The sequence below is a fragment of the Rhipicephalus microplus genome, chromosome 3, assembly GCF_043290135.1.
Source record: "Rhipicephalus microplus isolate Deutch F79 chromosome 3, USDA_Rmic, whole genome shotgun sequence".
Classification (NCBI taxonomy): domain Eukaryota; kingdom Metazoa; phylum Arthropoda; class Arachnida; order Ixodida; family Ixodidae; genus Rhipicephalus; species Rhipicephalus microplus.
In genome coordinates this window covers 5,803,071-5,815,593 of record NC_134702.1, presented here as the reverse complement: position 1 = coordinate 5,815,593, position 12,523 = coordinate 5,803,071, and the positions used below count along the sequence as shown (strand labels likewise).

The 12,523-nt window shown below is 41.4% G+C and overlaps 1 protein-coding gene across 2 annotated transcripts in view; it reads right to left on the bottom strand.

Moving 5' to 3' along the window:
• Positions 1 to 12,523, bottom strand: part of LOC119183548 (uncharacterized) — a 91,546-nt gene extending 79,023 nt beyond the window's left edge. Inside the window, exons 1-4 of one of the 2 annotated variants that reach the window (XM_075888806.1) lie at positions 12,258 to 12,523; positions 6,229 to 6,447; positions 4,560 to 4,642; positions 1,401 to 1,465 (exon numbers count right to left, since the gene is read on the bottom strand). In XM_075888806.1, coding sequence (XP_075744921.1) covers positions 1,401 to 1,465; positions 4,560 to 4,642; positions 6,229 to 6,447; positions 12,258 to 12,434 — 544 coding nt within the window. In that variant the 5' untranslated portion in view covers positions 12,435 to 12,523. The remainder of the gene's footprint in view (positions 1 to 1,400; positions 1,466 to 4,559; positions 4,643 to 6,228; positions 6,448 to 12,257) is intronic. The other variant, XM_075888807.1, reaches the window with a different exon arrangement.

Genomic DNA, 12,523 nt, shown 5'->3' with positions numbered 1-12,523 from the left:
ATGGGTTGGCAACATAGCGTGGGGCTTGGCTTGTCGAAAAGATCCGAGGAAATAATCGCAAGCAAATCTTGAAAACTCTGGTTGCCTTTTGAGGCATTGGAGGAGAATTCGTTATTGGGAAGACTGTTTTCGAGCGATTGTGTGCTAGGTGCCGATGTGTTGCAAATCCGATGCCATGCAGTGCGAGAGCGGGCTCAGGGTCTGTGGTTTAATTGGTGTGGAGGGCTTTCACAGGTGTTGGTACAGGCGTGCACTCCGCAAGCGAATGAGCATGCTTGGCTGGGGTCGTCGAATTGCCTAGGAAAGAGAGTGCAGTGGAGCAGGTTTCGGCAGCGAATTCGACGGTGCACGGGGTAGCGGCTGGAATTGAATTTATAACCGAGAGAGGTGGCAAAACCTGCACACCGAATGCAAGAGCCATGAACTGCAGGGCTGCGGGCCTCTCAAATGACGGGTCAATTGGCACAGAAGGAATCACCTGTGTGACCAGTTGTTGCCGGCAGAGAGTGGTCTGGACTGGCTGTAATGCGGGAGGCGTGCCAGAAGGTGATGAGCCATGTGCCGCGGTGTCGCTTTGAGGAAAAGGATGGTGTTTGATGCCGCGAAAATGGTGCATGGCATCTCACAGGTTGTCGTAAGGGCGAGGGCTCCACCAGAAGAAGGTGAGGCAGCGTTTGAGTTCATGTGGAAGATGATATTCTAATACCTCATACATGAACTCTTGGATCCAGATGTTTTTGCGCTCCAAGGCCACCGCAAACTCTTCGAACCATGACTCTAGACGAGAGGTCCGGAATGTCTAGGCGAGAGGTCCGGAATGGTGGCAGTGGTGGGTCGAATTGCAGCTGCGAGGCTTGCGCTGGCTGGAACATAGCCGCGGACCTCGACGGCAGTTGTGCAGCGCCGGTCGCTTGTCTGTGTGTCCGCGGTTACCAATTAGTAGCGACGTGATGGCGTCCGATGTAGACGTTCCGCTGTCGCTGAATTAATGAAAGGAGGAAGGTGTACAAGTGATGAAGGGCGGAAGCAAGATGACGAAGTAGAGCAGTGGCCGTGGCGTCCAGCCAGCCAGAAGCATATCAACGTTCTAGGAGCCACGAGGCACCGGCGCTTGTCATATTTTTCTCTCGCCGGCTGGCCCCCACTATCGTTACGCTACAACACGAATATTTTCCGTGTTCCCTTTTCATTCTTATCATCAAGATTCTACTGAATTTTAAAAATATCTCAATACAGAAATACAGATACTCCAAAGTATCTGTATGGCACCATTACGATTCTCTTGTATCACAATACTCTCCAACTTTGCTTGTCGTACCCAGGATGGGTCATTAACTCTATGTTCATAAAAACTTGTGACATATTAAAAAGCATATTACAAAAGACGTAAGACTGCTTACCCGAGTCCACATACAGGCAGGTGACATGAGCTAGAACAGTAAGTACAAGAAATGCTGCCAGAAACCTGCAACAAGAAGATTTCAAAAATAACAGCATATTACTACAGCACTGCTTTTAGAGCAAAATGTTAGCTTACCAGTGCGAACCACGTGTGCACGTACATAACTGAAGCACTAAAGAGCAATATTTTGCAACCACATTTCTTATAACAGCAAACAACTCTACCTGAAAAGAAGAAAATAAATGGAAATTTTACAGGATTGCTTTTCTTTATAAGACACAATATTAATGAGAACTAACAGACAATACTGCCACGAAAAGTATAGGGGATAACAGGCAGCACATTATCATAACATTGCTCATTTCAAACCAATCATCATTGAGGCAATCATCCAAAACAGAAAATTATGAGAATTTCAGGTTATACATCTCATACCAGGATTTCCGCTGCTAATGCCTAGTATTTGTACATTATGATGTTTTTCCCGACTACAGCGACTGATACAGAAGAGCAAAATGTGACATTATTCTTATATTTTTGTCACTAAATCAGGTTTTGAGTGGATTATGAGGCATTGTAACATAGTGCACGAGATCCAAGCTACCACATTTTTCTCAAACCCCGAGCCTCCACCAATAATTTTACGGGTAGGTTATTTAATTAATCGGAGTACTGGTTGAACAAAATAGTACCAGTCCAACAACAAACAACAACCTTCGTCGTCTTTTTCTTTCATGCAGCAAGGCTGCGGCGACTGTTCTGTATCAATATGTCTACACTCCAGCTCACTATTTTCATGGAAGAGGAATCCGTATACACACAAATTCAGTCACGGATGTTTTTCTTAAATATAGGCTTAACGATTCAAATGAACGTCATAGCACATTTTTAATGAGCAGCATTACAAACAAGTGCTACAGAAAAAAGGGAATGCTCTATAGATTACTTCAAACAGCATCTTAAAAGGATAAAATTCTTTACTCTATAATGGGCTAGAAGACAGTCACTCACAGTCCAGGTAGCACAATATACAGTGACCTGTGTGTTTTTGTTTTGTTTTTTTTTTTCTTGTTGCTCAAAAACAATATTCTGCTTTGCTGTAGTGCAGCTGCTCTTGTTGAAATCTTGCACCATCATCACTTACATTGGTCTGCATTTTTATCAGAACATTTGTTTTCTTTGGTTGCCTGGCTTGTAGCAAATAAACCACCTCATCAACAGAGAAGTCAGCCTCTTCACAGACTTGTCTGGCAACAACTAGGAACAGGTCAAACAACAATGCCAATCTTTTTGTGAATAATGCGAGCCACTAATTCTGTTTTCATGGATCTTATTTTAACAATATTACTTTAAAAAATCAAGTCACTCTATATGCAGACAGTCCTGCATCAGGAGAGGAGCACAAGTTCTTGCACAGCTCTCCTTTGTTGCTCGCATCATAATCATCAGTCTGACTACTTCCAATGCAGGACAAAGGCCTCTTCCACGATATGACAATCAACCCAGTCTTGTGCTTTCCATTGCCATGTTATACCTGCAAACTTCTTGATCTTATTGGTCCACCTAACTTTCCGACTCTCCTTCGTGCATTTGCCTTCTCTGAGAATCCAGTCAGTTACTCTTAATGACCAGGGGTTAGCCTGCCTACGTGCTACGTGTCCGGCTTATGTCTATTTCTTTTTCTTGATTTCAACTATGATATCCTTAACCCTCATTTGTTCCCTGACCCACTCTGCTCTTTTCTTCTGTCTTATGGTTACACCTACAATTTTCCTTTTTATCGCTCGCTGTGCCGTCCTCAACTCAAGCTGAACCCTCTTTGTAAGCCTCCAGGTTTCTCCTCCGTATGTAAGTACTGGTAAGATGCAGTTGTTATATACCTTCCTTTTGAGGGTTTGTGGCAGATTACCATCATGATTTAAGAATTCTTGCCGAATGTGATCCACCCCATCCTTATTCTTCTACTTATTTCACTTTCATGGTTCGGCTCCGTGGTTACTACCAGTCCTAAGTAGACATATTCTTTTATAACTTCCAGCGCCTCTCCACCTATCGCAAAGTGCTGTTTTCTGCCGAGACTGTTGCACATTACTTTAGTTTTAAGCATATTAATTTTCAGACCTACTTTTCTGCTTTCCGTGTCCAGCTCTGTAATCATGAGCTGCGATTCGTCCCCTGAGGTACTCATCAAGGCAATGTCATCAGCGAATCGCAGGTTATTAAGATACTATTCATTAACTCTTATCCCTAACTTTTCCCTGTCTAGGGTCCTGAATACCTTCTGTATGATATGAATAGCATTGTAGAGATCGTGTCTTCCTGCCGTACGCCCTTCTTTATCGAGATTCTGTGATGTTCAATATGAAGAACTATGTTGGCTGTTTATTTCTTCCAGCATGCTTATGTTGGGTTCTTCGGTGCTCCGACTCCTTAGTGCCTGCATTACTGCTGATGTCTCGACCGAGTCAAACTCCTTCTTGTAATCTATAAAAACCATGTATAGGGGTTCGTTGTATTGAGTGCATTTCTCTATTACCTGATTGAATATGGTCTATTGAATGAATATGGTCTGTTGTGGAGTAGCCTGGACGAAATCTTGCTTGGTCCTTTGGTTGATTGAACTTTAATGTTGCTTTAATTATATTTGCTATTACTTTTGTAAATAGTTTGCAGAGAACGGACAGTAAGCTGATCGGCCTGTAATTTTTCAAGTCATTGACATCTCTGTTCTTGTGGATGAAGATGATGTTGGCTTTCTTCCAAGATTCTGGAACCCTTCCCGTCAAGAGACACTTCGTATATAAGGTGGCCAGTTTTTTTAATACAATTTCTCCACCCTCTTTCAGGAGGTTCATTGTTACCTTATCTTCAGCCGAATATTTATGAACAAATGTACATCTCGAACAATGTTAAACAATGTCCGTAATAGTATACAAAGCTGGAACACTTTATTTTTGTCTTCAGAAGTGTCCTGTCAAATAGACCATGAAATGCTGATGTACATATGAAGTTCGTTACCTGAAAGTAACTACATTAGTGGCATTATGAGAAGAAGGCAAGCAAGAAAGTGACGGTTATTCCTTGGGCATAACATAAATCAAGAAGGATGTCAGTACTTTAGCTTTTTACAAAGTCAGTAGCGCTGACACATTCCTACCTTGTGTGAGATTCTTGAAGAATGTTTAGCAGCAAGAAAATAGAAGAAATCCAGCTGGCTATAGCAAAGGACAGCACAAGAACCTGCACAAGTATAAGGTAAGCTTCTTTTTTTTTCTGCAAGTTAACATCATGGTATCAACACTTGACAGGTTGTTCAATCAAGATTCATCTTAGAACTGAGTTGTACAGTGCAACGTGCAACACCAAAGGCGTACCTATATACCATTTCTGTTGTACCTTGCTCTACCCAAGTCAATTCAAAGACTTCATTATGTTCACTCTATCAACAATATTCAAGTAACTGTTCGCACTGTGTCATTTATAACAAACAACAAAATTTAATGCATAATGAAAACTTGACACTGTGGGACTGATTTACAAGGGCACTTTAGACAAATAATTAGTTAAAATGGATTGTTGAAACAGCATTCCACAAACCTTTTAGAGCTTATTTCGTGCCAAAAAATGGTTAGTTTAAAAAATAAATTGCTTCACTGGTCCACATCCCGTTAACGCGATTCAAACCCTTCGCCCCCAATAAAAGCCTTAATTGCCTTTCTGCTTGTGCAAGCTTTCTGAAGCAAGACAATTACAAAAAAACCCACTGCAAAGCCCCATTCATCAATATTATCGATATCGTGTCTAGGCTTTAGTCACAAAAATGCATCTCCAACGTGCCCAGATTTCCACTTTTGTAAACATTAAATTGAATTTAAAAACAAGCAGCAATCAATTTATCACAGATTTAAAAAGGATACTAAATAACAAAACGTTTTTCATGCATTAGTAAAGTACAATTTCACAATCCCGAAAACGCCACTATTACCAGGATGCGATGCTTCGTAAGCAACAAAACGCACGAAAAAAAAATTCAGGTGGAGGCGCCACCTTGAGATTCCTGCACCAAACACCCTGACGTCACAAATCTTGAAGACGTCTACTGCATTCTGCATAGGGCCTAATAAATAAAAATGAAATGCATTGTCATCTGTGGGTGCCATAGACACAGCATAATAAGTTTCAGAAAGCCGATGTCACAAAAAACAAGAAAGACACATTTTTAAGTTTTTGAAATTCCATACCAAGACTTCGACACAAAATTTAAATATGAAACTTCAACCTTTTCCATAAATAATGAACTTATGATAGTAAAACATAAGCACTAGAGTTCTCAGAAAGTAGTTTGTTTATCTAAACCAAGCCATTTGTTTCTCTTTAGTGCAAATAATTGACTTATGATAGTGAAAAAACATATAGCGTAGGAGTTCTCAAAGGGCATTTTGTCAATCTAAACCAAACCATTTTTTCTCTTTAGATAACCATAACAATGTGTTGCGTGTACAGCAAATGTACATGCAATGTATTGTTCTTTGATAGTCAGTATACTTGTGACATTAAAGCGATAGTGTAAGCACACAGAATAATGTGCTCTATGGCTGTTTCATTGCCCACAACACAATCCAGCTAATGATAGTGACATTGATGGTGCAGAAGAATCCACAAGAACAACTGAGGATGAAAGGGAAGAAAGATGGTAACAATGGCTCTTTTAACCAGCTGGGTAGTCTGACTGTTTCCTCTATTTAGAGCACATCATTCTTTATGCCCGTTTCAATGAAACAACATGCCCATAAAGTTGCTGCAGGTAATGTAATAAAAATACTTACTTTGCAAATCCCTGGCTGGTTGTCGATTCCCGCTTGCGTCTGCACATTGCACCAGCGAACAAAGCTGAGCATATGGAGCACTTCTATTACGATGAAGAAAGGATCAAGGAGAGCCAGAAGAGTCAGGTTCGTTTGACAGGCCCAGGGTGGAATGTATACAAGTGGAAAGACCAGGGCTGACATTGTAACCATGAGCTCCAGAAAAGGAATGCATTGTTTCTGCAAGTGCATGAGTGCATCGTAATTAGAACTATATAGCAGACACTCTAGCACTGCACAATAGCACTGATATCATGTACTAAAGGCTACAAACTACAAGCAAGACTCTTGTCCCCAGAGGCTTACTCTGCTTTGAGAAGTCACAGATGTGCGAGAAATGCACTTTTATGGAAGGAGCAGGCACTTGACAAGGCATCTGAGAGAGGGCATGTTTATGACGTCTTACTTTGGAGATTGACACTGGCTGTTATTTGGAGATGAATTTGAGGGTCAAATTGAAAAGAAAAAGGTAGGCATTAAATCATACTCAGTTTGTCACAAAAACCTTTCAATTTTACAGGACCCACAAACAAGTTCTGAAACTACAAACATTCACTGCATTGTTCTTTTAATACATTTTCTTAGCTTCCTATACTTTTAGTGCGTTTCATGGTGCTAAACGGGTAACCCACATCGTATAACTTGAGCGCAAGCTCTTGATTTGTCTATAAACAAGATATACCAGCGTTTGTTTTCTAGACCTCATTGATTGATTGATATGTGGGGTTTGAGGTCTCAAAAACACCGCATGATTACGAGAGACGCCGTAGTGGAGGGCTCTTGATCTTTTGACCACCTGGGTTTTTTTTAACGTACACCCAAATCTGAGCACGTGGGCCTACAACATTTTTGCCTCAATCAAAAATGCAGCGGCCGCAGCCGGGACTAGATCCCTCAACCTGCAGGTCAGCAGTCGAGTACCTTAGTCACTAGACCACTACGACGGGGCGATGTTTCCAAGACCTGCAGTGTTGGTACTCTTCATACACCAGAACAAGGGTACACCCTTAAAGGGACATTAAAGTCAACTATTAAGACGATGTTGATTGTTCAAATGGCGGTCCAGAAACCTCGTAGTGTTACTTTTGTGCCAAGGAAGGGCCTGTTTTGAAATAAAATTACGTTTTAGTGCTCCGCGTCGGGTTAGCGCACTTCAAATTACCTGCTGCTTGAAGAAGCGAACCGACCGGACCGTTTCACGTCACTGTTGTTGTGCACAACGTTGCCCGGCTCAACTGCACTAGTAGCAGCAGACCGAAAGCAGCAGGAGCCACAGCAGCAGCAACGGCCATTGATCGATTTCCCCGCCATTGGCTTCGAGATTGCAGATGCTTTTGCTTGAACTGCGCCCCGCTAGATGGCACCACTTGTCCCGTGTAACCGTGCCAAAATAGAATTTTTGAACCACTCGCGCCATCTACCATAGCAACGTCCGGCGGTTATTTTTTCCATGATTCAAACAGAAATGAACAAGCAGCATTTTATTGCTCCTCTTGAAGCACAGAACGTTATTTAGTGCAGTTAGATGGATTACTAGTGATTAATTGTAGGCGGTTCGTCTGATGTCATCGGGATCATTTTGAAGATGTCCTCCTGCAGTGCTTGTGTTCTTCAGCATTTACTTTAATTTCTGGGTAAGTAGGGCACTGTTGTTGATTATATTGCCGTTTTAGATGTTGTCATACATTCAGCTTTCACTCTGACGTAAATTGTTATTTGACTTTAGTGTCCCTATAAATACTTGTTTAATTGTGAAGTTTTCATTGTCCAGCCACTGCTATTGACATTACCATGACAAGTCAACATGGTCTCCGAAATCACCTTTGAGAGTTGCTGTATGATGATTCATCAAACACTGTTTACATTGACTGTATTCAAATGGTAGAGCTGCGGCAAGTATGCTATGAGTTGCTGTCCCAACGTACCTGAGACCTACGTCACATTGTGTAGGCACTTCATTGTGAAAAAGCCCTCTTGATATGAAAACCAGAAGTGTTTCTTTAAGGTGATGGCTTTAAAAATATATTCACTGTTTAGGTATGAAAAACTGGGCAAGTTGTTATGAATTCCTAAGCTGTTTGTTTGTTTGCCTTCTTTCTTCACGTCCTTGTCTATTGTGTTCGCACTGAGACACTTTCCACAATGTATTCAATGTGTTCTGATGAACCACAATATACAGCATAGGGTTCTCGGCACCAGCATTTCTGTTTAGAGCAAAAAAAATATATATATATTTATATATAATGATTTTTGGTGTTCAACGTGACAGAACCACGAGTTGGTGATGAGGCCTATCATAGTGGAGGGCTCAGTAAATGGGCTTCTAAAATTTCACCTCTATCGAAATGTGACCACTGTAGGCAGGAACAGCAGCCGAGCATTAAAACCACTGTACCAATGCAGCAAACAGCAAAGAACATTATGAAAGTTCTTGAAATTCATGTCAGTACTCCTTTAGGCAACAGCATGACCAAAATAATTCAATATATCATTGATGGGTACTCCTAATTGTATGAAAGACCCCGTTATTGTGGATTCATGCTACAAGTGGGTGGGTGTTGATTGTGCTTTTAAACAAAATATAAGTGGACCAGAAAGCTGTCTTGGATCCCACATATGATGTGGCCACCAGTAAACTAATAATGTATCAATAGGTTCAGGCAGCATTTCATCGTATGAATTTGGGATACCCAAATATTCCTATAACAACTGTAATACATTCCTTCTCGAGATACTTGCTTCATGTAACGGCCTAATGAGCTTGTATATACTGAACTCTTCAAATGAGTGCTTTTTTCATAGCAATGATTGAAAATTAGTAAAGAAATATTGTTAGTGTAGCAAGGAGGTATGCCGCCCTGGAGCACTAATATAAATAGCAAGCGCCTATCTCAAGCTGTTTATGCCAAGACTATAATTGTTTTTCACCTCACTGCCTCCTATAGACAAATCCAAGAAAACAGTGATCAGGGGTTGCTTTAAAGGAACATTGAAAGGGTTTTAGAATTGAATCGAGCTTCGTGTTTAGGAATGACCAACATTATTGTCGATAATCTCAAAATTTCTTCACGGTTTTAGCAGCAAGAGCTTTAGAATGCGAAACAAAAGCTTATCTTGCTCCATCCCCGCGAGTGCACTGAAAGTGTGAGCGCGGAAACATACATAATCTTCGTTTTTCTCTGGCCCGGAGACATTCTTCCTTCTGGTGCAAGGTTCGGTCGCTCACAAGGAGTGTTTAGCCTGTGGTTTAGCTGCGCGTCGCTTACACTCAGCCCCAGGCAGATGTAGCGTCTCGAGACAGTTTAGGTACGGTAGTGCAGGGGTCTTCATAGATTTTGCGTTCACTTTTCCGAACTCTCACATCGCTTTTCCGATTCAGCAGGGATCAAACTGTCCTTACATGCTCCTAAGTCACTTTTGTTCTTATAAAAAGTCTTTCAGCTTCTGTTTAAAGGATAAAACTGAGAAACCGGCCACTGAACCTTGCTCTAAATGTACCTGAACAAGCCACCTATAGAGGTATGGCTCAACCTCTATTGGTAGTAATGGCTCAACAATGTACCGTTGTCACGTTGTAACTACAATATAGTTACGATAAACCAAATTGCCCAAATCAAGCTCTTGTAGTTTGTTTAACTAATTTTTACTTTCAGCAATTTTTTGAGAAAAAAAAAACTGTTTAGATATAGACTTGAAGCAGAAACGACAGTGCTTTGCAAAAGTTTCGAGTAGGAACTTTTGCAAAGTAAAAGTAGGAAAACAGTCATTTGGAGCCCTGTAACAGTATATGTGAGACTATTCTCTGCAGATTATCATTACTGTGTGAACAAGAAATGTGGCTCTAACACACACATGAGAGAATACCAACAGGTGCCAGAACAGCATTTCACACAGAAAATACCACGTGTTCACTTCACCACTTTAAACAGGAAGCGATATTGGGAAGGCATTAGCACCCAAAGCGAACATGGTGAGTATAGTTTTTGCATGTTACACGACTCTGTATATATGCTAAACGCATTATTCATGATGCAATGCTTGAAATGTGCATGAAAGACAGAGAAAAGAGTCGAGGGAGCTCTTTCTTCCATCTTTTTTTCATGTTTCAAGCATTGTGTAAGCAAGAGAATGCTAAAGGAACATCAGCATCAACTTGCCTAGGAACAAGTTCTAAACTCTGTCTGCTTCGGTGAGAAAAATTTCATTGGTGAAAAAAGGGAGGTGCCCCGCCACGTTTTCCAAAAGCTCTTTCACTCTAGAATATGATAGAGCAAAATAGGTGTTTTTTCGTCCCGGAACAATAGTCATCATCCGGCTTCCTTGTACTTTTTTTTTTTGAAAACCCGGCGATGGCCACTTATTAAGAAAGCTATGTCACATTTATAACATGCATGTCTTTCCCGACTTGAAAGTGCCAGACGCGCGGCGATAGTGCAAAGAAAGGAACTCAAGATAGACGATCATTGTTGTGGGAGGAAAAGACGCCTTTTTTTACTCGACCGTTCCGTGGAATGCTAGGTTTTTCGAACCAGACAAGGAACTTCTGCAGTAGGACTGCATAGTGCAGAACCAACTTGCCAAAAGCTTCCCTTTACTACCATTGCAGATGAAAAACACTCATTTGCTGTGTGAAAGGCCAAAACTGTGAACCTTTGCGCAGTTGGTGCAATTCAACTTGGCACAACGAGATGCATATAGGTTGGATTGTAGTGAAATGGTGCAGCTGGACTGCCATTGTATTGGTAATCATCTCCAACATGCTGTGCATACCCGATTGTTAGCAGAACAAGTCAAAAGAATGGTCAAAATTTGCTTCTAAAGGGTTGTGATTGAGTAGATTAAGAAGACTATCAAATGGAACAAGGTGCAGTTCTTTCTAATTGATATTGCAAACTTTTAGTTCTGTAAACACCAATCTAACTTGTTCTTTTGATGTGCTTTTGTTGTCACCTTGAATTTACAATGACACACTTCACACTTTTCAGTAAATGCTTGAACCTGACAAAAGAAGTTAACGAGTATCCAATGGTGAAATCTACAGGCACGTCGAGCAGGCTCATAGCCGGGGGGGGGGGGGGGGGGCAGGCTTTTTCCACGAAATTACGGTGAAGGCGGCTATTTTACCAAGGCCAAATAATAAAAAAAAAAGACGTTTTTTAGTGCCTTCAACAAGTGCCCCCCCCCCAATCCCTGAAAAATATTCCTGGCTACGGGCATCACGTCAAGGCACACCTGAATGCCGACTTTATGAATCACTAGTTCTGCACTACACGTCAGTGTAGAAGTGGCGATAAGTCTAACAGCAAAAACAAACCTTCTTCACCACTTTTACACGATTACAGCACATGTTTGGAGTAACACTATGGCTTGCGTGAATCAGTGCTAAAAAATTAATTCTTTACAAAATTACATACCAAAATAATTTCTAAGATTCTGCACCTCGACATGATTATGAGGCACCGGATCAATTTTGACATCATCGAGTTTTTTTATGTTTTTTTTAATAAGCAGCTGTTCGTATATTCCCCCCCCCCCCCCCCTATAACGAAATGCCATCGCCGAGCCCGGAAATCGAACCCGTGTTCTTGAGCTTAGCAGCGAAACACAGCAGCTGTTAGGCTACAGGTTGTCACATTTTCTCGTTACGCAGAATAAAATGCTTAGTTTTTTCTTTGAAAACTGGTTCACCATGATTGCTTCTTTTCAGGTAGTGGCGGTAGCCAGCTCAAGTGCTCGTAATTACAGCAGGACTTATTACAGCAGGTGAAACAATTAGTAACACACACAACTCGTACCCTGTCACCAACGTTCTGTATCAAAAGCTTGGCGTTTACAAACTACACACTCGTGCAGCTAACAACAATCCTGGCCTGCTCTTCCGCGCCGGATTCGCTACCTATGCAGTCACACCACATTTGAATTGTCGTTTAACATGTTAATTGTCAACGTGAAATAACAAACAAAACAATAAATACAACTTGTAGTCTCACTATTAAGCGCGGAATCAATTTTCTTGCAACCAGGGAGGCTGTTACGGCGACGGACAGCGACGAAAACGCTTGTGCACCAAAAGCCACGCCGCACACTGGCAATATGACCAACCAAGCGAACGAAAACAACGCTGACACTGCGTTTAGCATGACAAATAATAGAGCGGCTAGGCACATAGCGACTCCTCATTAGTTCAATAAACCGCAACCTGCTTCTTTTACCAAATCTAAAACGAACCGCCACACTTATTGCAGGGTAGCTAACA